The sequence below is a fragment of the Salvelinus sp. IW2-2015 genome, linkage group LG13 (assembly GCF_002910315.2).
Source record: "Salvelinus sp. IW2-2015 linkage group LG13, ASM291031v2, whole genome shotgun sequence".
Taxonomy (NCBI): Eukaryota; Metazoa; Chordata; class Actinopteri; order Salmoniformes; family Salmonidae; genus Salvelinus; species Salvelinus sp. IW2-2015.
Window position 1 is genome coordinate 36109125 of NC_036853.1, and position 25886 is coordinate 36135010.

Here is a 25886-nt window from a genome sequence, read left to right on the forward strand (position 1 = left end):
ACAGATAATTTACTGTCATTTCTACCCCTCGGAGGACAGTGGACATGACTGGGACAAATCGCTTAAAAATAAACGCTTCAGAGGGAAGGGCAATTTTAATGATTCGATTTTTTATGAGATTTTCCCAAGCAGAAAAAGAGAGAGTGCTGCTACCTTGGTAAAGAGGCGTATGTGTAATCTATTAAAGTGGTGGCAGGGACAGGAGTACGGTTTCACTTGTCGTCCATTTATCAACACTCTTCTTCCGTCTGACATTTATTGGAGGTAAAATCCAAATGGTGATTTCAGTTCGTTATGTCAGATACTGTAAAAGGGAACGTATGTGAATATTAAAAGCACTATTGTGTCAAATGCCCGACAATAGATTGTTTTATGGCATTGTTGATCATTTTGGTGAAAATGAAGAGTACTTACTGTATTTATCTTACGCCAGAGGTCCACCACGCACCACAGATCATCATCTCATACTATACTCATAAGGAAATAGTGACAATAATAAACAATCGCATATCAAAACAAAGTTACATTAAAAAAAAACTTTATTATTAAGATAAGGTAGGATTAACAACAACATGCGTTTACCACAACAGGAAATAAAAAGATATTGCACTGGCTTTACTCTAGCAATCTTTTTTGAACCCTTCTCCGGCAGAACCTCACTCCTCTCCTTCACACTTTTCAGCTTCAAACACACTGTACACACAAAAGGATCGCACACATCCATTAAAATACTGACCGAAAACCCCCAGAAGTCCAGTCCATAGTATAGAGTCAATTGTATTTTCTACCTTCAGTTCAGTTGAGTGGCATTGGTCTCTACACACTGACAGTAGACAGCCCTGACACTGCTATGGGCTTTGCCACACTCTGCACACTGCGGATACAGTAAAAACACATCCTGGATGGATCTCAGTCTTTAGACATCTAGTGAGGTTAAAACACTGGGAGGTCCAGGGTGGAGGTTACACACAGGGTTAACAGAGAGAGGGAGTGCCCCTATGGCGGGTGGTTACCGTGGCTTCGGGCTCTAGGGGAGGCCTAGCTGAAAATCGGAGGTGACGGTCCCAGGCTAGGCGTAGGTAGTGTTTTGTTTGGCTGGATTTGCTGTGTGTGTGTGTGTGTGTGCTAGGAGCAGGGAACAGCACACAGCCCCGGGCTAGAGATTAATGACTCCACCAGGGAAACTGACACTTGACTTGACTTTCAGACAGATGGCTGGACTATCATCATCACACATGGGACTGTGTGTGTGTGTGTGTGTGTGTGTGTAGTGTGTGTGTGTGTGTGTGTGTGTGTGTGTGTGTGTGTGTGTGTGTGTGTGTGTGTGTGTGTGTGTGTTGTGTGTGTGTGTGGGGTGTGTGTGTGTGTGTGTGTGTGTGTGTGTGTGATACAACATTAAGTGTTTGCTGTGGGGATGGTGAGGCTGGCGCCGGGTGGTGGAGGATGGCACTCATATTGATCAGAGAGAATAGCAGCTGTCCGTGTAGCAATAACGACAGGACCACCAGCAGAGCCTACCAGACGGGAGGATGCCTGGGTGATATGCAAGTGGTTAAATAATAGCGCCAAGCTTGGCCGATATGTCCCTGTGACAAATGACAGCAGGTGTGAGGCCTCCGTGAGGCTTATACCTCACTAACTAATCTACCTCTCTCACCTCGATCCTTCTGCACTAGAGGAGACAACTATTCGCACTGCAGGTGATTTAGGATGTTGCTGAAATGGCACCCCATTTCCCGTATAGTGCACTACTTTTGACCAGGGCCCAACCTTAAACACGATGTGCTGTTCCTCCACATTAACATTGTCTGTGGTACATCAGTGGTTAGGTTACATTAAAATGTGTATGTAAAGACCACGACAAGCTAGTCACCCTGATATAATCCGGGGTAACTTTAGCATGTGGAAAGCTGTTGGCATCGATAATGATCACTCTCTGCTACAGGGGTTGATTGCAAGTGGCACAGAGGATTCCGGATGAGAAAGATAGAACAACATGTAAACATATTACACAGATCGATCGRAAGCCACAGTCAGTCAGCCAACGGGGTTGTCTGTCTGTCTGGGGTTAGGTATTGACAACACAGACCTCTTCAGTATCTATTAGGACACCAGACGGATATAGTCYCGTCTCACCCTCAGTCATCCCAGAGCTGCTCTCTGCAACATCTCCAACAGCAACGTAAACTTCGCAGGACACACTGTGGACTGACACGCATACAGAGGGAGATTTGAACTCGCACACCCAAATAATTTAGATGTATGAGGAAGGTAGTCACATGGCCATAGTTTTGCACCGTGAATACACACTAACAGACACACTCACGAACACTCACACACAGAGCAGTGGCACACAAGAACATAGGGCTGTTCAGCTCACTGATTGGTCGACATTGTCGTGACTGACCTAAAAGCCAGGGATCTGATTGGCCCTTTTATTTAGTTGGCGTTTCCATTTGACAGAGATACAAGGGTTGTGCAAAGCCCACGCCCCTACTGGCCCGTCCCGACCCTATAGGCCAACTGAGACATCAGTCGAGCATCAGGCTTATCAGGGAACAGACAGTACTAACAGGGGTAACTAACAAAGTCTACCCTAACTAAAACACACACAAAAACAGACCTTTAAATATTCGTATATATACACATCTGACAGCCAAACGACAATACATACTCTTGCACGCATATAGAAAGTAAAGTCTGCTAGCTTTACAGGATAAGAGGCATAACACAGAGAACACAGCAAGTTGGTCCAGATACAAAGTCAAATCAACACCTTTAGTGGCTGATAAAAACAGAGTGCGCAGGGGCTAGAAATAAAGATAATGGTCCATTTGGATGTGGAGAACCACTGGTTGTCATAATATAGTTTATTGATGGCTGGTGTGCCTACTGTAGTACTTTTGACTGGCCTGTAAACAGACCTGCGAGCTGACTTCCTGCCTCAGTCACCGAGGAGTCTGGGTAATTGAGCTCCTGCCTGGTACACAAACCCAAATCTCTTTAAAAGATCTACAGTACCTCATCTTTAACCACTTGACTCGTATCTCAACACTGCGTCTGTCTGTGTAGTTGACCAAACAAGATGCGATCAAATCAGACTAGGACCAGATTGATCAGTTGTCCCCAGGCAGTCTGTGACCRGATCACTGAACCTCCCTCCCCACCTCACCTGTAGTCCACCCTATGTAAAGCTGTGATATGAACCACCTATTATTCCTTTATCATTAAAAACATGTCCCTGGAGTCAGAGGGTGTAGATTTGGTGAGGCTATCATGCAGTTACAAGGTGAATGGCTAGGCGGGTATCCTAGCTACCACAACACATGCTCACACCCACATAGAGCTTTATTCAGTACACTGGCGGGTCCAGCTAAAGTCATGGAAGGGCCAGTGGAGCGGATGGGGAAGGAGTTTACCATGGAACGCTRTGATATACAATACAAAACGCTGCTTTAATAGACATTGACAGCCGCTTAATTAATAGCGTGTTACGTAGGGACGAGAGGCTTTTCTAGCCAGTCTGCAGTATTATACTGTTAGAGAGACAGAGTGCAGCGTTAGACCATGAGGGAGTAATAATAATAACACACAATGTAATTTGCCTTTTGTAAACTGCTGAGTGTGTAAACGTGAGCAATGCAGATTGTTTCATTAACAGACTGTAATGTATTTATACTGATTGCGAAGCATACGCTACTTGTATTGCTGAGATACACCCTTTTCAGTCACGGACGGCTGGAGACACACGCGGGCAGGGTGGGGTGGGATGCCATTTTGTTTATAAGGCACGACCTGATCTATTGGCTAGCTAAGAACGCACGTCAGACTACCGGAACTACAAGGTGAAAGGTAACGAGGCAGTATACTAGAAAAACCATTCGTGCGGGCGTTTGTTAATCCTTCCCCGTGGATCAGTGAACTAGCACGGTTTATTTCTAGCCCCCATGTTTCTTTGCAGGGGGAAACAAACACAGACTGACTTCACAGGAACATTAATCCGTGTCTGAATGATAAAACAGGGAATAAGAAGAACAAGAGATGCACAGCGAGCCCGGATGCCTCTGGGACATACACAGTCAGGGCAAAGATCTATCCCCAATGGACATCTCTCTCTTTCTCGCTCTCGCTCGCTCTCATAATGAWTTGTGTGTTGCAAAGAGTTTTGAATAAATTGTTATTTTCTCCCAAACATGCAGTTGTTTGTGGATTAAGATTAAAATCTCGTGCCAGCAGTCTGTATTGTCATGGGTGTTTCTTGAGTCTTGTTTTCTGCTACGTCTTCTTGCTGCTGGTTTTGTCCTGTGGGGTGGAGGCTGCGGAGGCAGGGTTGGGTCTCCGTGGGGCCGCGGGGTCTGGCCTCTTGCGCTGCTCTGAGGCTGCAGTAGGGGTCTGGGTGGGTGTGGGTGTGTTGGTGGGCCCCTGCCTTGGTGCAGAAACAGCTGTAATGGCTGGAGTCTCCCTACTGCCTCGTAACCCCATCAACGGCCTCTCTGGGTGGTCCTGGGGCCCCGGGGCACAGTCTTTAGGAGGGGAGGCCCTCCTCTGTGGAGGGGGAGGGGGGGCTGGCTCAGTTTTGTAAGAGGGCTGCCGGGGAGAAGACTGGGAGGACAGGCGTGGCGGTGGCTGAGGAGCAGGGTGTCTAAAGGGGGAGGGGGAGAGGGGTGTGGTGGTGGTAGTGGTAAGGGGTGAGTCGGGTGTGGCCTTGGGGTGAGGGGTGTCGGAGGGTCTCTGGTTCTGGTCTTTGGCCCTCTCAAAGGCCTCCTTGGCCCCAGGGATGGTGAGTTTGACGGGCCCCAGGAAGCTCTTAGCCACAGTGGCTAGCTGGGACACAACCTTGTCCATCCCACTCTCTGACCCTGACACTTGGGCTGGGGGGCTGGGGATGGCATAGGCTGGGGTGGCGTAGGCTGCAGCGGCGGCGGCAGCAGCAGCCTGCCTCCGGTTGTCTGCCTCCTTTTTCTCCTTGGTGATGCCTGGGGAGGAGATGGGTGTGTGGGCTATGTATCTGCCATCTATGGATCCAGTGGGGCTGGATCTGGGGGCCTCCAGGCCAGAGTCTCTCTCCTCGCTCCATAAACTACTGCTCTTCCCCCTGGGCTCAAGCAACTTGGGGCTCCTCCAGTCCTGATGTGGAGATGAAGCAGCAGGCTTCAGGAAGGTGTCCTTGCTGACGGAGATGAAAGCACTGCCGAGGGTGGCGAAGGTGCTGGACAGGGGGCTCTGGGTGAACTTGCTGCTGGGGTCTGGAGTCTTCCCATCTCTCCGCCTACAGTCATCCGAGGAGGCTGAGCCGCCGTCTTTCCCTCCCAGCGAAGGACCACTCTGAGTGGGCTTGTGTTCGTGGAGTGTGGAGGGTATGGTAGCTCTGCTTGGCAGCAGGGTGGAGGAGGGGGACAGACAGAGGGAGGGGAGGGTGCCCCCGGGTCCCGTACGGGGGGCGGTGGGCATGACGGAGGTGGGGCGGAGCAGTGGGGGGGTAAAGGTGCAGGTGTTCCTGCCCCTCCCGTCCTGACTGTCCTCCGACCCCTCGTCTGTCTCGTCCTCTGATGAGTCCACCTCGTGGATAGCATCCTGCTTCTGTAGTGACTCCCTCCTCTCAGCCCGGTCCTGTCTGATGGCTGACAGCTTGTCCTTCAGTTTGCTCTTCCCGGGGGCCAGCCCCAGGGACCCGGCAGTCGACCCTCCGTCCCCCTCCTGACGTCCTAGCTTCCTGCTGGAGGAGGGTTTTTGCAGGCTGCCCTTCTCCACGGGACCCCCACGGCCCCCTATCCCAGGCCCCACACCCAGCAGCAGGCTCTCTCTCTCCCCAGCTGATTCCTGGAGGCTCTGCAGACTGGGGTCTCTCTGAAGCATCTCCTTCTTAAACTCCTGGTGGGAGATGTCCAGGCTGTGTTTACGCCCTGTCACTGTTACAGGCAGCTTCTTGTCGCCTCCGGCGCCTGATGGAGAGGGGGAGGACGACGAGGAGGAGAGGGAGGAGGCTAGCTTCTCAGCAGACTGGACTCGCTTGAGCAGTGGGGAGCGGGGGTGTTCAGCGCTCTTGGGCCTGGAGATCTGTCTGACCAGAGGGGGGGAAGAGTGGAGCTTGACGGGAAAGGTCTGGCCCATAGAGGTGGAGCCTAGTCCGTGGCTGGACAGGGGGGAGGGAGAGCGCTGGGGGGAGGTGCTCTGTGGGGTTGGGGAAGGGGTGCGGGCCAGGGGGGATAGAGGGATGTTGCCGGCTGACTTGCGTCGAGGGGAACGGTACTGGCGCTGGAGCTTGGGGGCCAGGCCATGGAGGGAGCTGGGCCGGATGTGACCGGAGCTGGCTGGGGAGTTTGGAACACTGGAGCTGGGAGAGCTGCTCTGAGACGAGTTTACCCCTACTGAGAAAACACAACCCACACAGAAACGCACAGTCAGACCTTTACACATTTATAATCATCACCTTTTATGACCTCTTCCAAGACCTTGTGCAAGGTTTGTGTTTGTGGCCCCGTGTGTGTGTGTATCTTACCAGAGTGTGCAGAGTCAGGCGTGGAGCGGTAGCCAGGTGTAGGTGACCTGGGGGACAGGTTGTGTGTGGGAGACCCTGGTCCACTCTCTCCAGAAGACAGGGAGCGGTTGAGAGAGGATAGACTACGGCTGGTGTGGAGCAGAGACGCCTGCTTAGTGATCTTCCTGAACAGAGAGTTCCTCTTCTTGCCGCTGCTAATGAAAACACACACGCACACAGCTGAAGAGTTAAAAAGACACAAACAAACAATCCATTTAACAGAATTCATGTTCCATCTACCATGACTTCTGAGAGGAACGGTGCATGGTAAGTGTGTGAGATCACTCAGCTAAGAGACCAACCTTTCCTGGCCTCCATCTTTGGTCTTGGTCTTTTTGTTGCGACGCGCCATCTTGGATTTGGAGCTGGTCTTGCGGGCGGGGCCTACCTTGATGGAGGTGTTCTCAAAGGGCGTGGCTGAGACGGACACCTTACCACCGCTCTGAGGGTAAGACACAACACGCATAAGACAGGAGCTAGAGTGTGTGTGTGTATGTGTGTGTGTGTGTGCGTGCGTGTACCTTGAGGATGAGCTCCACCACCTCAGTGTGGACCAGGCCGTGGACAGCCTCCCCGTTCACATGAGTGATGAGGTCTCCTTCTCTCAGCCCTGCATCATGGGCAGGACCACCCTCCTCCACATGCTGAGAGAGACAGAGAGGGAGAGAGAGAGAGGTGGAGGGAGAGGGATAGAGACAGAGAGAGAGGGAGAGAGAAAAATGGAGAGAGAGAGGGAGAGCGATTGAAAATATACAACATATCACTGGCAACTCACTGGTGACACTGTCCTTGAATCAGATGAAGAACCGGATAACCAGTAGTGTTAAATCTCTTTTAGTTTAAGGCAATAAGCGTAAAGCAGCCAGTATTGTCTGGGCCTACTCACCCAGACTATGTGATGTACGGTGTAGATATCCGTGTCTCCCATGTACACCCTGATGGCTCGCAGGGTGAAGCCGTACTTCTTGCCCGCCCGGTGGATGATGATGGGGGGCTTGATGTTGGCTACGGCCGGCGAAAGGTCCCTACTGGGGGAGGAGTCTCTGGATGAGGGATTGGAGGAGAGGGAGTGGGGTGACATGGGGCTGGCCAATGGGGAGGCTCCATGGTGGTCTAATGAGAGGGGAGAGGAGATTTGATGGGGAGATCAGACCAGTAGTAAATAGAGAATATACATACACACCTGTATTATATTACCAACAGTTTTACCTCAAGTTTTGAATACTAAGACCAAGATCCAATAACCCCAAAACAGAAAGAAATGCAAACAGACACACTCACACTGAAAAAAGTACTCAGACGCGCCCACACAACACACACACTAATTATCCCTCCCCACACACACCCCCATGTGTACCTGGAGGGATCATGAGTGAGAGCGTAGTTGCGGAGGCAGACTTGATGACCTTGTTGAGGGGTCTGGACTGGGTGTGTTTGTCCGTGTCTCCAGACAACAGTCTGTGGCGGGCCCTCCGAACTGCCAGGTCACTGATGGCCTTAGGGGTAGAGGTAGAGCTGTCTACTCCCGACACTGTACCACGCTCCCACACATCTCCTGAACTACCCGCTATGGAGAGAGAGAGGGAGGAAGTGAGGAGAGGAATAGAGAGGTAAATATAGAGAAAATAGAGTACCAGGTAAATAGCAACAAAAAAATGTAAGTGCACCTATAAATCAGTGTTCAATATGTAATTCTATTTGTCACGACGTTGGCCTGGGGGTAGGTTTATGACAGTCATAAATACCTCTTCCCCCCCTTTTTTCCTCTCTCTACCCTACTGATGTGAAATTTGAAACCCCCTTGGTTAACATAGAGATTCTGGGAACATCAGAAAGGTGGGGGGAAATTAACTATATTCTGGTAATCCGACCAAYTGAACATATGCGGTGGTACTTAATGTATATTATGTCAGTTCGGTTGTCATCTGGGACATTCTCATCAATGATAGGATGACATAAACTCTACAGTGGAAAGTCTGCACATTGTAGTTATCGGAGTCACATGGAATTGTTGTTCAATTTAAATGTTTGAAAATAAAATTATTGGTGAAGAGATTCAATTTAATTTTAGCTTCCAAATGAGAGATTTGGGTTTTCATAAGGTTAGGGCTCTGCTCAACCAKKGGCCCGCCCCTGTGAAGAGACATGGGTTATAAACTTTTCAGACACACCCTTCTCGCTCCAATATATAAAGCCTTGACGAAAATGTAACCTCCTGTTCCAAGTACGTGAGGTCTGCAGCCTCTGCGTTAAAAGGACTAACATGTCAACTACAGAACTAAGCCARCCTCTGTGTGAGCTTTGGTTGCGAATGGTATGAMCTTTGCACTCTTATTCACTACAGAAGTGATACCTCCTAGCCGYTGAGTTAGCAACAGCAGCTGCAAACGCGGGCTAGGAAAGAACAGACAGMGTATCCCGTCTACCACACMACGACGTTACTACAACGTATCCAATTGACCACCAGAGAAATTCTTCAAAGGACAAAGGACTCGGCTACCGAAGCGCAGCTCAGAGTAAATATTTATTGCATTTTCCTTTTCCAAATGTGCGGTAATTTAGAATGGATACTGTATTTACGATAGCACAGCTTCGCCCTTTGTTCCTCAGTCTTCCCGCTCTTTCACTCAAACCCAGCCCCTTTTCTTTTGTGTAACCAGCTGTCATATCTGTTCCGCCCGCTAGGGACGTTTTCCTTTATGACGTAATTTGTAATCAAGGTATGATTCATTCTGTGTATATGTAATTCTGTGTGATTAGTTAGGTATTTAGTAAATACATAATTAAACCCAATTTTGTATTGCTGATTCAACTTGTTAGCCAGGGTTCGTGAAGATAACCAAGAATTTACAACTTTCAAATGAGACTGAATTAAGGTGACGATTAATATTGACTGCTATTGATGTAAAATATTACTAGGTCTTTAAGAGTTTATTCGGAAGATAACAGCTCTTTAAATATTATTTCGTGGTGCCCCGACTCTCTAGTTAATTACATTTACATGATTAGCTCAATCAGGTAATATTAATTACGGAGAAAGGATTTTATAGAATAGCATGTCATATCACTTAATCCGGCATAGCCAAAGACACGACATATTGCAGCGTATATTTATTTGGACAGTGAAGCAAAAATGTGGCTTTATACTCCAGAATTTTGGATTTGAGATTAAATGTTTCCTGAGGTGACAGTTCAGAATGACACCTTTTATTTGTGGCCCTGTGTGGCTCAGTTGGTAGAGCATGGCATGGCCAGGAGCATGGCCAGGAATGTGGGTTTGATTCCTGGGACCACCCACATGTAAAATGTATGCAGGCATGCCTGTAAATTGCTTTGGATAAAATAATCTGCTAAATAAAATATAACTAGTGGTCCATGATTCCTTGCAACTCATTGGAATGGCAGTTTGTTTTGGGTTACACTGAGTGCACAATACATTAGAAACACCTTCCTAATATTGAGTTGCACCCCCTTTCGCCTTCAGAACAGCCTCTATTCGTCGGGGAATGGACTCTACAAGGTGTCGAAAGCATTCCACAGGGATGCTGGCCCATGTTAACTCCAATGCTTCCCACGGTTGTGTCAAGTTGGCTGGATGTCCGTTGGGTGGTGGACCATTCGTGACACACATGGGAAACTGTTGAGTGGAAAAAATCCAGCAGCATTGCAGTTCTTTACACACTCAATACAATGCGCCTGGCACCTACTACCATTCAAAGGCACATACATATTTTGTCTTTCCCATTCACCCGTTGAATGGCACACAGACACAATCCATATCTCAATTGTCTCTATGCTTAAAAATCCTTCTTTAACCTGTCTCCTCCCCTTAATCTACACTGATTGAAGTGGATTTAACAAGTGACATCAATAAGGGATCATATCTYTCACCTGGATTCACCTGGCCAGTCTAAGTCATGGAAAGTATTCCTAATGTTTTGTACACTCAGTGTATTTTGCCAAATAGTAACTGAATGATGACTGGAGTCATTTTATTTCTAAAGCCTTATTTGAACGGGATTAGTTGTACTGGGGGAGGTCGGGTACAGTAATTATGTGCATGAGCACAAAACACCACATCTGTAATTTTAGTCACGTGAGAATCTGCCATGTCAGTAATTTTCACATGGCGGGAGAGTAATAATTCCTGACAGAATAACCTACTGTTTTTTGGCAAACTCCAAGGTCCTCTGATAATACTTATCCAGTGCGAATTGACATTGCTGTGTTTTGAGGGGTATTACAGTGTTTAACAGGTGCTGGTCACACTTTGGGTAAGAACATGTTAAATGTGCAACCAGAGGGGAAAAAAACTCTAGACCACCTTTGCTCCACCTTTACCCAACACACAGAAATGCGTACAAAGCTCTCCCTCGCCCTCCATTTGGCAAATCTGACCATAATTCTATCTTCCTGATTCCTGCTTACAGGCAAAAACTAAAGCAGGGAGCACCAGTGACTCGGTCAATAAGGAAGTGGTCCAATTACGCAGATGCTAAACTACCGGACWGTTTTGCTAGCACAGACTGGAATATATTCCAGTAATATTCTTCTGATCGCATTGAGGARTACACCACATCAGTCACTGGCTTCATGAATAAGTGCATCGATGACGTCGTCCCCACAGTGACTGTACGTACATACCCCGACCAGAAGCCATGGATTACAGGCAACATCCGCACTGAGCTAAACGGTAGAGCTGACGCTTTCAAGGAGCGGGACTCTAATCTGGACGCTTATAAGAAATCCCCCTATACCCTCCGACRAACCATCAAACAAGCAAAGCTTCAATTCAGGGCTAAGATTGAATCCTACTACACCGGCTCCGACGCTCGTCGGATGGGGTAGGACTTGCAAACTATTACAGACAACAAAGGGAAGCAGAGCCGCAAGCCTACCAGATGAGCTAAATAACTTCTATGCTCGCTTCGAGGCAAGCAACACTGAAGCACGCATGAGAGCATCAGCTGTTCCCGGCTACTGTGTGATCACTCTCTCCATAGCCAATGTGAGTAAGACCTTTAAACAGGTAAACATTCACAAGGCCGCGTGGCCAGACAGATTACCAGGACGTGTACTCCGAGCATGCGCTGACTAACTGGCAAGTGTCTTCACTGACATTTTCAACCTGTCCCTGACCGAGTCTGTCCCTGACCGTGCTTCTACACCTGCATTACTAGCTGTTTGGGGTTTTAGGCTGGGTGTCTGTACAGCACTTCGAGATATTAGCTGATGTACGAAGGGCTATATAAAATAAAATTGATTGAATTGATTGTAATACCAACATGTTTCAAGCAGACCACCATAGTCCCTGTGCACAATGACACTAAGGTAACCTGCCTAAATTACTACCGACCCGTAGCACCCACGTCTGTAGCCATGAAGTGCTTTGAAAGGCTGGTCATGGCTCACATCAACACCATTATCCCAGAAACCCTCTATACCAGGCTTCTACCCCCAAGCCATAAGACTCCTGAACAGCTAATCAAATGGCTACCCAGACTATTTGCAATGTCCCCCCCCCACCCCCTCTTTTACACTGCTGCTACTCTATTATCTACGCATAGTCACTTTAACTCTACWTACATGTACATATTACTTCAATTACCTCAACTAACCGGTGCCCCCGCGCACATTGACTCTGTACCGGTACCCCCTGTATATAGCTTCGCTACTGTTATTTTACTGCTGCTCTTTAACTATTTGTTATTTMTTTTTTTACTTAACACTTATTAAAACTGCATTGTTGGTTAAGGGCTTGTAAGTAAGCATTTCACTGTTGTATTTGGCACATGTGACAAATAAAAATGTATTTGATTTGAACATGGGAACAAGTTGATGCTTAAAACAAAGTGCTATGCACATAGCCTACAGATGAGTGATCTGTCAATATTCTCAGTGCCTATTTCTCTTTTAAAATGTTAAGTGGCTGATATTGTGCCAATGTATTGAATGAATTGATCAATTCAAAAAATACGTCCGTTAATGAATTAATTAATGAATTGTTCTTATTGACAATATTAGGCCATATCTAGACAAGTTGAAATATCTTCAAGCCTAGAACAGACTCCAAATCAAACCAAACTTTATTGATCACATACACATATTTCGCAGACGTTACTGCGGGTGTAGCAAAATGCTTCCGTCATAACGGTACATTTTGAAWGAGAAGATAAAAATAATTAGACGGGGCAGTTTGGTAAAACTAATCCTGTCCGAATCATCCTCTGGAAAAACAGACATGCCCGGGTAATAATTACATAACCTGTGTGAATAGGGCTTAAGTGAGTAGATAAGACGTTTCTGAACACTTCTAAATTAATCCTGATAATGCTATGATTTAAACAAAATCATGAATAAATCATGAAAAGTGAGATGCAGTTCAGAGTATACAACTAAAACTGTTTTGGGGGTATGATATTTGTGCCTCTGTAATCTTCTCATTCATCATTATTCACGACTCATTCGTGATTATCCATAATCATGGTAGCATCCACATGATTGTAGAAGAGTATCTTAAATAAGAATTTTAAATAAGACATCAGTCTTATCTCTCCGCCTCCCATAAAAAAGATGAATGCACTAAATGTAGTCGCCCTGGATAAGAGCATCTGCTGAACGACTAAAATGGCAAATGTAGAAACATCTTCTATTCTTAATTACAATAAAAGTGACTCCAAAATGGCACGATGTATTTTTCACCATTCAGTTTCCATTGTGAAAAATATCATCCAAAACACAACCAAAAAATGTACATTTGAATCATTTAGCAGATGCTCTTATCCAGAACGACTTAAGATAGCTTGGTGAGCCAACCACACATCACAGTCGTAGTAAGTACATTTTTCCTCATTAAAGTAGCTATCAGCAAAGTCAGTGCTAGTAGGGAAAAAAATTTAAACGCGAGTGTTAGTTCACGAAAGGCAAGGGTGTTATTTTTCAAATGTAATTCAATACTTTTTTTTTTTTATGGGGAGGATGCAAATGCTCCAACAAGTTTGTAGAGTCACAAGCTTGATGTAGTTAATGCATGCCAGGAATATGGGAGCCTAATATAAAAATGTAGCTTCGCTGTCCAAATGCATATGGAGGGGAGTTTATGTGTATATACGGTGGGGTCTGAAATTATTGACACCCTTGACAAATATGAGCAAAAATGACTGTATAAAAAAAGTATTCAAATACTGAGCTATATTGTATGCTAAAACAATTGGGATATTGTTATATTTTATACTAATACAATTGCTCAGAGAAAGAGATTCTGTTTGACAAGTAATCATCTTTTTATCAAAAAGGTTAGGGGTAAAAATGTACACCCCTGTTTTCAATACCTTTCAATACCTCACCTTGCAAGGATAACGGCAATGAGCCTTTTTCTAAAATGTTAGAGAACACATTGAGAGGGATCTTCCATACAGAATCCTTCCTGATCCTTGATATCCTTTGTGTGCGCTTATGGACTGCCCTYATAAATTCAAACCACAGGTTTTCAATGAGTTTCAAGTCCGGAGACTGAGATGTCCATTGCAAAATAGATTTTGTGACCAATTAACTAATTAGCCAATTAACCATTTCTTTGTGTATTTGATCCCTGAATCCACTTGTTTAACAAGCAACGCCTAATTCTCTCATTCTGAAAATGAACCACATGCTGCAGAGGGAAAACAGCAGTTCACAGATAGTAGTTAGTTCGTTAACTAGTTAACATTTCACACAGATTGCCAGGGTCCATTAAGCAACTAACGCATTATAATTTGAAGAACGGCAAGGAGTCGTATACCAGTTAATAAACAAGTGGATTCAGGGAACAAGTGTAGCTGGAGCTGGGCCTGGCTTATGCTGGATGCCAATAGAAGTGAAAGAAATGCCACACACTTCCCTCTTTCAATACAGTGGATTAAAAGGGGTATGCCAGGTGTACTCTGCCTGAAAGAGATCAGTTATGCCAACAAAGGGTATGATGCTCTGCTGGCACATTGTAGAAGGGATGTCCCACAGGCAGAAAGTGTACAATGTAATAATGTGCAGTGTAGCCCAAAGATATTGCTTTTGTTGTGTTGAACTTGACAGTAAAAATGTTGTATGAGTGAGGGGGGGTCATTTGTTTTTTTACTCAGTGAACGTTATTTGTGCACACATGTAGCTTTGTGCACTTGATCAATGTCTACTATAATGGCCACTATAATAGAGTAAAAATAGAATGCCTGTTTGTTTCATTCTATTTCTACTTTAAGATGTTTTTTCCACAAGTGCAATATGTGTGTGGTCACAAGCGTTCTATTATGAAGGCTGTCGTGGCTAACTGCAATATTAGTGTATTGTTCTTTCTCAAGACTTGAGTGTCATTTGCAGTAAAGTCTAGGCAGCAAATAACATTGGATTGCTTTCCTTATATTTTTTTAGCTGTGAGTTAGGTTCACATTAACCACTTTTTATTTTACACACAGATCATGTAGATCATATTCTGAAAATTAACCACACACTGTAGAGGGGAAACATGAGTTCACAGATAGTAGTTAGTTCGTTAACTAGCTAACATTTCACACAGATTGCCAGGGTCTATTAAGCAACTAACACATTATAACTTGAGGAACGGCAATGAGTCGTATACCAATTAATACTATAGCGAATATACTAATCTGATGTTGTAACGTTAGCTAGCTAGCTGTCTGACTTATTAGCCAGCAAATTTTCAAACAATAAACTAAATTATTTGATCAGCTAAGTTGGCTAATGTTGCCCAACATTTCTCTGGCTAGCTAACGGATAACGTTAACGTAAACTCACCCCATTCCGTACAAATGTGCGCCATCGCGGCATTCAAACGAGGCTGCAAAGAAAACTAATGGGACTGTAGCGACTGTGTTGACTTCAAAATCTGGGGTGTGAACTACGTTTCTATTCAAGTGTTGATCGACATGGTAATGGCTCTATAGTACTGGAGAAAAGTTGAAAAAACGGACCCTCCGTTACATCGTGACGTGTCATGTCGTAACGTACAGCACGCATAAAGCAACTATTTCTGTCTTACAAGCTCTCTCCACCAGGTGTAGCACTTCTCTCATCGTTTAAAAACAAGAAATGGACAGTGGCGGGGGTAAGGGGGGATACCTAGTCATTTTTTGCGTCATCACTGTAAGCGATCGTCACTCTCTCGCTGTTTACTTCTGAARATCACTTTAGCACCGCCCTAAAAACCYGATTCAAATTCGACACAAACTTTCAAATAGGTATGTAATGACACATTATAAACTCTTTATAGTGTTTTATTTACATTTTAGCGGCGATAAGGTGTTAAGTTGGACAGATCGAGTGAAAAAAAGCCTTTTTCCCACACATCTCCTCTCCTTCTCACTACCACGCATTAGTTTCACTTCCCCACCCGCCATTTTTAAATAGACCCGAAGGAGCTCATTGCCTTCTTCAATCATGCAGAAACGGGARGCGTGGAGGTCTCGGCATGAATTCTGTTGGAAAGGGGAGAAATTGTGCTTTACAATGGTATTGACATTACAGTTGATCTGGAAGTATTACGTTTTTTGGGCGCTAAAATAAGGTCAATTGTACGGACCAAGGCGATGTAGAAAAGTGAGTGAGTTTACGTTAATTCGATCCAGCTACTATAGCAAGATACTTAACAATGCTAACATGATTGATTTGTTGCACCACACTTTCTCCCTCACCTCAAACTTTCCAAATGCCAGTTGTTTTTCGGATACAGCTCATGAAGTACGCTTCATCACCTTCTCACCCCCGTCTCAGTGGTCAGGCTTCTCACCTACCTCTTCGCACGCTGATTCTGTAACTAGCAAATTGGATGTCTCTTCTCTCCTAACTTCTTTGATATAGGGGGCAGCATTTTCACTTTTGGATGAATAGCGTGCCCAGAGTGAACTGCCTCCTACTCTGTCCCAGATGCTAATACATGCATATTATTATTACTATTGGATAGAAAACACTCTGAAGTTTCTAAAACTGTTTGAATGATGTCTGTGAGTATAACAGAACTCATATGGCAGGCAAAAACCTGAGAAAAAATCCAAACAGGAAGTGAGAATTCTGAGAGTGGTCGATGTTAAAGTCCTCGCCTATTCAATTCCCTGTAATATATGGATCTGTTTGCACTTCCTACGCCTTCCACTAGATGTCAACAGTCAGTAGAACGTGGAATGAAGCTTATGCTGTGTTGTGGGACCGGATGGGAGGTGTTTGAGTCAGTGGTCTGGCAGAGTGCCAGTTCCTGGTCACGCACTTTCCTCATGATATCGCCATGCGTTCCATTACTTATAGAGACTGAAAAGAATGCTCCGGTTGGAACGTTATTGGATATATATGATAACAACATCCTGAAGATTAATTCTCTACTAAGTTTGTCCAGTTTATTCGACTTGTAATATAACTTTTTGAAGTTTTCGTCCGACGTTTGCCTGCATCTGCGCAAGCGTTTGGACATGTGTACTACACATGCTAGCAAATTTAGCTAATTGGACATAAGTAATGGACATTATCGAACAAAACAAYGATTTATTGTGGAACTAGGAATCCTGGCACTGCATTCTGATGAAGATAATCAAAGGTAAGGGAATATTTATGATGTAATTTCGTATTTCTGTTGACTCCAACATGGCGGAGAAATTTTGTTAAATCTGAGCGCCGTCTCAGATTATTGCATGGTGTGCTTTTTACGTAAAGTTWAAAAAAAATCTGACACAGCGGTTGCATTAAGAACAAGTGTATCTTTAATTATATGTAAAACATGTATCTTTCATCAAAGTCTATGATGAGTATTTCTGTTATTTGATGTTGCTCTCTGTAATTACTCCGGATATTTTGGAGGCATTTCTGAACATGGCACCAATGTAAACGGACATTTGTGGATATAAATATGCACATTATCGAACAAAACATAAATGTATTGTGTAACATGATGTCATATGAGTGTCATCTGATGAAGATGTTCAAAGGTTAGTGATTAATTTTATCTCTATTTCTGCTTTTTGTTACTACTATATTTTGCTGGGAAAATGGCTGTGTTTTTCTGTGGCTTCATTGTTTGGTGTGCTTTCCCTGTAAATCCTTTTTGAAATCAGACATGTTGGCTGGATTCACAACATGTGTAGCTTTAATTTGGTGTCTTTCATGTGTGATTTCATGAAAGATTGATTTTTATAGTAATATATTTTAATTTGGCGCGCTACATTTTTTCTGGATTTTGGCCAAGTGGGACGTTAGCGTCCCACATATCCTAGAGAAGTTAAGTCGCGTGCTGCATTCTGTTGTTATGTGAACGATTGGCTGAGCCTTGGATACAGCCAGTATTGCTTCAAACGTTCATCACGCATTTGCTTACAGCCAGTAGTGATCCAATCCCCACCCCCCACCAAAAAAAATATCTACACGATTCACGTAGGTCACATAAACCCGAAAGATGACTAGTTTGCATCCCTGGTCATGTGAATGGAATCAAAGCAGACACCCATCTATAGAGTGAGTATATTGTTTAGCCAGTACTGACGTGTGACTGTGGCTCTGCTGAGCTGGCTGGTGATGGGGGACTCGACCAGTTTCAGCTCTCTCTCTATGGGGAGCTCTGGGATGGAGAGGGGCAGCTCCTCACTGCGGGGGCCCCTGACTCCCCCGGGGGTCTGGCTGAGCAGGCTGGGGCTCTTACGACTGGGGGCCACCCCTCCTTCCTCCTCCGAGGAGATGGCGAAGCGTGGCATCTCGATGATGGCGGAGCAGCAGCGTCTACGCACCGCCAGAGGAGGGCTGGAGTCACTCTCAGTRTGGGACGACTCCGAGACGGACAGACGCTTACGCAGGCTGTGGGAGGGAGACACAGGAGGGGTGTTACACATGCAGAACATACCGAATATTGTGTTTGTCAAAAGGTTGTGTCAACTACCCTAACTAAGTAAATTGCTAGGGATTTAGAATCTATAAGGCTACAGTTCTGTCGTTGGTGATATTTCTCATTCTTACTCATATTTTTTAAACTGCATTGTTGGTTAGGGGCTTGTAAGTAAGCATTTCACCGTAAGGTCGACACCTGTTGTATTCGGTGCATGTGACTTATAACATTTGATTTAATTTGATGCAAGACACAGACACCTCCTCCTATAGTGGAAGACTTAAATAATTAGTATACACTATAGTAAATTAGGCTTTGGTTTGCTGGCCGCAGAAGAGCCCCTATACTCACATCTCAGGTGACCCCACCAGCCAAGAGCGGTCTCTGGACTTGAGCCCGCTGAGGCTGTCGATGCGCTCTCCTCCCTCCTCACTGAGGCTGCGCTTGGTGGGCGGGGGGGCCCGCTTCTCCTCATGGAGGGACAGACGCTCCATACTGCTGTACACCTACACAGTTTTAATTACATCGAGTACACGGAGTGATTACATTTGCAGCAGTGGCGGTTGTGTGTGAATGTGTGTGTGTGTGTGTGTGTGTGTGCGAGCGTGGTTTACCTTGCTGAAGCGGGGCGAGCAGGAGGAGAACTGACGTATCTCTACGTGTTCGTCATCATTGGTGTCATCTTCATCTTCAGAGTCCAAGTGGTGGTACCTGTCTGAACGGGCTGGAGAGAGAGAGAGAGAGAGAGAGAGAGAGAAAAGAGGAAAACAAGATTAAGTTACATGACAAACTCATTTTCATGACACAGTACACGGAGACTGGAAGATAGAATCAGCGTGTGTAGAGCAGTTATGACGGGTAAGCTCTATGTTGAAGTACAGCGACTGTTTAAACGGTATTCTATTATTTCAATGACTATGGAGTGTGAGTAGAGGAATAGCAGGGTAGGTTCAGGGTGTTAGTATAGGTACGTATACAGTGCCTTTGGAAAGTATTCAGACCCATTGACTTTTTCCACATTTTTGTTACGTTACAGCCTTATTCTAAAATTGATTCAATAGTTTTTTCCTCTTATCAATCTACACACAATACCCCATAACGACAAAGCAAAAACATGACATTAATTTAATCCATTTCAGAAAATAAGGCTGTAACGTAACAAAATGTGGAAGAAGGGGAAGGGGTCTTAATACTTTCCGAATGCACTGTATATCATGTAGAATAGGTGTGACTTACTGTCAAAGTAGCTGGTGTCTTCCTCTGACTCCAGCTGAGGGATGAACTCTGCCTTCTGTCTCAGCAGACTGTTCCAGTCCAGGTCGTAGAAGAACCGGTGTTGCTTCACCTCGAATGCACTGCCTGTACCCAGCCTCTCCAGAGGGTTCTGTCTGAGGAGTTTACAGATGAGGTCCTGGGCATCATTAGGAAGAGCCTCCTCCTCCTCTGGCCATATGATCTCATCTACAGAGACAGAGAGCAGAAACTGTATAGTCAGATGCATTTTTCCACATTCGTTTAGAAAACACACTTTTCTATTTTTTCTGTCCTTTTTTCCTCTGTTAAAAATACAGACCCCTGTGTTAATGGGCTCCTGTCATCTCTGGTACTCACCACTGATGACCTGTCCGAAGAGCTCCTCTGGCGTGTCTCCAAAGAAAGGGGCACAGCCCACCAGGAACTCGTAGAGGATGACCCCCATGGCCCACCAGTCTACTGGCTTCCCATAGCCCTGTCTCAGGATCACCTCTGGGGCGATGTACTCTGGTGTACCACACACCTGGTAATACACACACAGAGGGGAAGGGTCAAGTATAGGCAAGGAGAGAACTGAAAGCAGCACGCGTGCCTTGGAGGCTGCTGCTTTATGTACATAGACTTGAAATCACTGGCCACTTTAATAATGGAACACTAGTCACTTTAATAACGTTTACATATTTTGCATTACTCATCTCATATGTATATACTGTATTCTATTCTACCGTATTTTAGTCTATGCCACTCAGACATTGCTCGTCCAAATATTTATATATTCTTAATTCCATTCCTTTACTTTAGATTTGTGTGTATTGTGTGTATTGTTGTGAACTTGTTTGATATTACTTGTTAGATATTAGTGCACTGTTGGAGCTAGAAACACAAGCATTTCGCTACACCCGCAATAACATCTACTAAAGGTGTTATGTGAACAATAACATTTGATTTGATTTGATACACTCTAACGGCAAAATGTTGCATTCGTTCTCATACCTGTACACATCGTCATACACTTCCGTCATGGACGTCGTTATACATAAGGGAAGATTGAGTGACCAGTGACAGAGTTAGCGTTTTATGGGCTGGGCGCCAGAGGTCTCTCTCTCTGTACCTGTTTATCCAGGAACTCCCTGGTATCTTTCTCTATGTGTCCTTCATACAGGTTAGTGGTGAGGCTCATCAGACCGATCTTAGACAGGCCAAAGTCTGTCAGCTTGATGTGGCCCATCGAAGTGATCAGAAGACTGCAGGACGGAAGTACGGGAAGGAGAGAGAGAAAGAGAGCGAGATGGAAGCATTATGAGATGGTGAATAACGCTTATAGCGGGTGAAGTATTAAAGCCCACGGAGTATCAAAATGAAGTTGCAAGACAGATACAGCCTTCTTGTGTGTGTTACTTGTCCGGTTTGAGGTCTCTGTGTACGATGCCATAGTTGTGGAGGTACTCCAGTGCCAGCACGGTCTCAGCGAAGTACATGCGTGCCATGTCCACAGGCAGAGCCCCAATGTTCTTCAGCAGGGTGGCACAGTCACCACCTGCGGAGGGCAGAGGCAATGACAGTCAGTACACATACACCCCCCACTCACAAACATGAAGTTGGAAGAAACGGTGTCAGTGTGTACACAATGTGTAAGGAAGAAGGGGGCCGCTTCCCGATTCTACTAATTAGCTGCTCATCGGGACCGTCATTAGCTGGATCAGGTGTGTTTGGAGCAAAAGTCTGCATAACTAGTAGCTCTCCAGGGAAAGGGTTGGCCAGCCCTGATGTATGTCAACTGTGCGTATAAGCAGCTGTTACTTTCGACATACTCCATGACCATACAGAGGTGTCCATTGTTGCTTGCTTGCTTGTTTGTGTGTTTAAACGAGCCGTATGATCAGCCCTTACCCTCCACATACTCCATGACCATGCAGAGGTGTCTGCGTGTCTCGAAGGAGCAGAACATGGAGACCACGAAGGGGTTCTCTGCAAAGGTCAGGATGTCTCTCTCTACAAAGGCCTGCTGGATCTGGTTCCTTAGGATTAGGTTCTGCTTGTTGATCTTCTTCATGGCAAAACGCTGACGCGTCTCCTTGTGACGCACCAGAAACACGGCCCTGCAGAGAGAAATGGTTGTGGGAGAGAGGAGGGAAGAAGAGGGAGAGAGGGGGGAGGGAGAGAGAGAGAGAGAAAGAGACAGACAGCCGTTGGAAAAATGGAGAGAGAGGGGTGAGAGAGAGAGAAGGGGAAGAGAAGATAAATAATTAAAGGGTGGCCAACAGTGTTAGAACCATCATGATCATTATCGTCATTGCCATGGGCTAACGAACCCATGGGGACGCTTCAGTCTTAATCTACTGTCTTATAAAGGTACAAGCCTGCCTCTCTGGCTGTCTGCCTTTACCCGTAAGCCCCGTTGCTAATGAGCTTGATGTTCTCAAAGTCCTCCTCCCGTGGGGCCTTGGTTTTAGGGGGAGCTACAACAGGTACCGTGGCCCCTCGACTATCTACAGAGTCGTCTGTCTCTGGCGTGTCGGGGTTCCCACTGTCGTAGCTGCTCAGCTGGGCCATCTCCTCCAGGGGATCCCTGGTGAGACCCAGCTGGCTGATGATGTAGCGGGGGATGTCTGACTTGATGCCCTGGCCCTCCTTGGCATGGCCCTCTGCTGCCTCCAACAGGTGGTAGAACTCCTCCGGGTCAAACTCCTGTACACCAGGGAGAGACCGAAGGGGGAGGGGAGAGGGAGGGAAAGGAGAGGGGGATTAGAGAAGATGGTGTTATAATCAGCCAACGTCATTCAGCCCATGCAATACAGGTTGGAATGTGTGCGTTTGTTTGTTTGTTTGTGTTGTGGCTCACTGGTTCAACCACAGCACAAATCAGGAGCGCATAATCAAGAGGAGGTAATGAGAATGTACTGCAAAAGAATCCACAACAGCACTGTACTGTACTGTATAGTATGTGAACACTCCTTTATTTCCTTGTCGTCTGACAAAGACTCTCTAATAATAATAATACATGTAATTGTATAGCACTTTTCATTACAGAGTTATCTCAAAGCTTTACTGAGGAAAAAAAAACATATATATACAATGAGAACAACATTAATTTAGAATCAAGGCAGGTAAATTAGCAATATTGGGCAAGGTGCTAAATACATTTTATATTGGGACTAGGACTGAAAAAGACTAGTCTGTAGAAGTGGGTTTTAAGGCCCATTTTAAAAGCTCTGAGTGAAGGAGCGGCTCTCAGATAGCCTGAGCACAAGTCTCTTTAGCGAACATTCCACTCCTTGTCATTGCCAAAGTGACTGGCCTTTCTGTCATCTTCAAATGTGAACATTCTATCATTAATGAGCTATAGAGAACAGAGGAGTTGATCCTGATTCGATAACCCTCACAGCTATCCTCCAATCACAGTGATTATCCAAATATTGTAATTCCATAACTTTTTCTCTCTCCACAGAACACGTTGGTATGCGGTTGCTAAGCAAAATGTTTTGTTTGTCCAGACGAAACCAATCTGTCAAAAGTTGCTAGCGCACATCTAAATTCTCTACCTAAATACATGCCGCAATAAATGCTACTGAAATTCTAACCACAAAACCTCTTAGCTTTGATTTTAAGCAAAATACAACAACATGCCTAGCTAACAGCTAAATGTTTATTTTTTACTTTGTTATAATTTAATTATATTTTAGAGGCTCCACATCTTGTCATGGAAAATATTAATGCTATTTCCAACAACCAATGAGCAACTCCGCTGTAAATCCAGCTGTATATTGAATGTTGAGATTGCCGAAAAGGCAGTCTCTTTGGCAATGTCATGGAGTGGAAAGGAATGTTAGCTAAAAAGACCGGTACCCAGACCAGCTCTCAGATGGTCAGGGAGAGCATTCCATAGGCGAGGGGCTAGGTAGCAGAAGGCTCGGTCCCCAATAGTTCGGAGACGTGTCTCAGTAGGGAGTGGCTGGAGAGGAGAGTGTGAGGTGGCTCGCTGATTGAGATGAGGTTGCTGATGTAGGTGAGGCTCATTCCATTCAAGGCTTTAAATATAAGCATTGGAATTTTTAGGTCGATCCTGTAGTTGACCGGGAGCCAGTGGAGTTGGGCCAGGATCAGGGTGATGTGGTCAGACTTCTTGGTCCTGGTCAGGACCCTGGCAGCACTGTTCTGGATTAGTCGGAGCCTCTGTAGTGATTTGGCTGGGAGGCCCCCAAACAGAGCATTGCCATAGTCAATCCGAGAGAAGATGAAGGCGTGGGAGAGTATTGGTATCACTCGGGCAAAGTTTTCAAGATGGAAAAATTATGTTTTACATATTTGTTTTATGTGGGCCTCAAAGGACAGAGAAGGATCAAACCTGACTCCTAGGTTGGAGATGACAGAGGACAGGTAGATGGCCTGGCCATTGATTGTAGGGCAGATGTTTCCAGCACTGGTGACCTGCTTGGTTTTCCCAATAAGCATAGCCTCAGTATTGCTACTGTTCAACTGGAGGACATTCTCATTCATCTATGCCCTGATGTCCTTTAGGGAGCTGCTGAGTTTTGCTAGGGCAGCGATGGAGTCCGGTTTTGCGTTAATGTAGACCTGGGTATCATCAGCGTAGAAGTGGAAGTTGATGTTATAATCTCGGAGGATTTAGCAGAGGGAGCATGTAAATTAAAAACAGGATAGGCCCCAGCACTGACCCCTGTGGGACACCGCATGTGACTGCAGACTCCTCCGATCTGGACTCGCCGATATGTATTCTACCACCCAGTGTACCCCCACCACCACCTCTCTCCAAGCTGTGTGTACGTCCATTTGTAAAAACCCATCGTGTGTGTTGTCACAGGATCGGCTGCATGTGATTAGTCAAAAATAGAGACGTGAGCACAGGGGCAGCCTCTCCCTCTCTCCACCCCCCTCTCTGTCATTCTCTCCCTACCTCCCAGCTCCAGAGAGAGTGATGAGGTGGAGGGATGGTTCCAGCTGCTTAGCCATGGAGGAGGAGGAGGGGGTGATGAAGCACCGTCTCTACCCCCACTGCCCTCTCCCTAGCTGGGCAGAGAGCAGCCGCATGCTTGGGCTGCTTGAGAAACGGAGCTGGGTGGCTGGATGGATGGGAGGGAGCTCCTATGGGTGATACATAAACGTATGTAGGCTGTTGCACGTGCAGTGCATCTGCCTCTGAGGACAGATGACAATAATAATAATAATGGTTGAGTTGCCACACAATTAGGAGTAAATGGCTAGGTGGCTTATGAACTATAGGAAGAAAATGACTGTCTTGCAAATAGGAACCAATTTACGAGAAAAATAGGAAAATGTATTTTTTGTGTCATCTTGAAAACCGTCATATAGACATTCATCATCGAATCTCCCTCCGGTAAGCACGTAGGTGTGAGATGTTCATTCATTTGAAGGAAACATTGTTGGGAAACACCTCCGATAATTCCCCGTCTCCCCCCTCTCGTTCCTCTTACCAGACATTCCAGCAGGCGTGCCGGCCGAGCGATGACGATCATCAGCTTCCTCACCAGCTGGGTCACAAATGTGACTTCCACACTCTCAGAGCGCTCGTGAGCCTAGACACAGAGAGGAGAGAGGAAGAGTTAGAGAGCACACTGGTAGTATGAACCATCAGTACTACTTGCCACAATAGGCAACAGTCACCTCAGAGGGAAAGATAGAATGGTGTCAGTCTATACATGATCAGAGAGATAGTTTATACACAATCAGTAGTATCTAATCAATTCTACATCAACCAGACTTGGTTTTTCGTATAAAAACAGCTTCACCTATCTGTCCATCTTCATAGATGACACAGGAAAGAGGATGAGAAGATACATGCAGTCGATACACTCCATTATACAACGGGTGGGTCTAATCCTGAATATTGATTGGTTAAAACCGCATTCCAGCCGGTGTCTATTCCACAAGTTACCACCGGCTAAATCTATGATGTTAAAATGCCTATTTACTCTGTTCCATCTGACTGCTCAATCCACCGTCTCATCAGCCCAGCCAGGCACTTTATAAACTTGATCTCCACTATAAAAAAACATCTAGACATTATCTCACATTTCTTTTAGACTAACATTTCGTTTTCAAAAGCGGAGATTTGTATAAACCTTGCTGTCTGTCTCTCCGACATTTGCAACATTGTTTCAATATTTCAATTCGATGTCCTGCTGTCCCATAGTAAGGAACGTGTCGGGAGACGGAAAAAAACAAACACAGGCATTGTTTCTCAGCCAGAATCAGCTGGCACCA

The 25886-nt window shown here is 45.5% G+C and overlaps 1 protein-coding gene across 1 annotated transcript in view; it reads right to left on the minus strand.

Annotated features, from left to right (window-relative positions):
- Positions 1–521: 521 nt before the first annotated feature.
- The window catches only part of mast2 (microtubule associated serine/threonine kinase 2), a 271656-nt gene continuing 246291 nt past the window's right edge, over positions 522–25886 (minus strand). Inside the window, 16 exon segments of the mRNA XM_070446251.1 lie at positions 522–6368; positions 6500–6690; positions 6841–6980; positions 7060–7182; positions 7425–7651; positions 7896–8105; positions 18054–18361; positions 18741–18895; positions 19004–19113; positions 19626–19850; positions 20001–20166; positions 20755–20887; positions 21042–21180; positions 21534–21742; positions 22030–22331; positions 25097–25198. Coding sequence (XP_070302352.1) covers positions 4276–6368; positions 6500–6690; positions 6841–6980; positions 7060–7182; positions 7425–7651; positions 7896–8105; positions 18054–18361; positions 18741–18895; positions 19004–19113; positions 19626–19850; positions 20001–20166; positions 20755–20887; positions 21042–21180; positions 21534–21742; positions 22030–22331; positions 25097–25198 — 4833 coding nt within the window. The 3' untranslated portion in view covers positions 522–4275.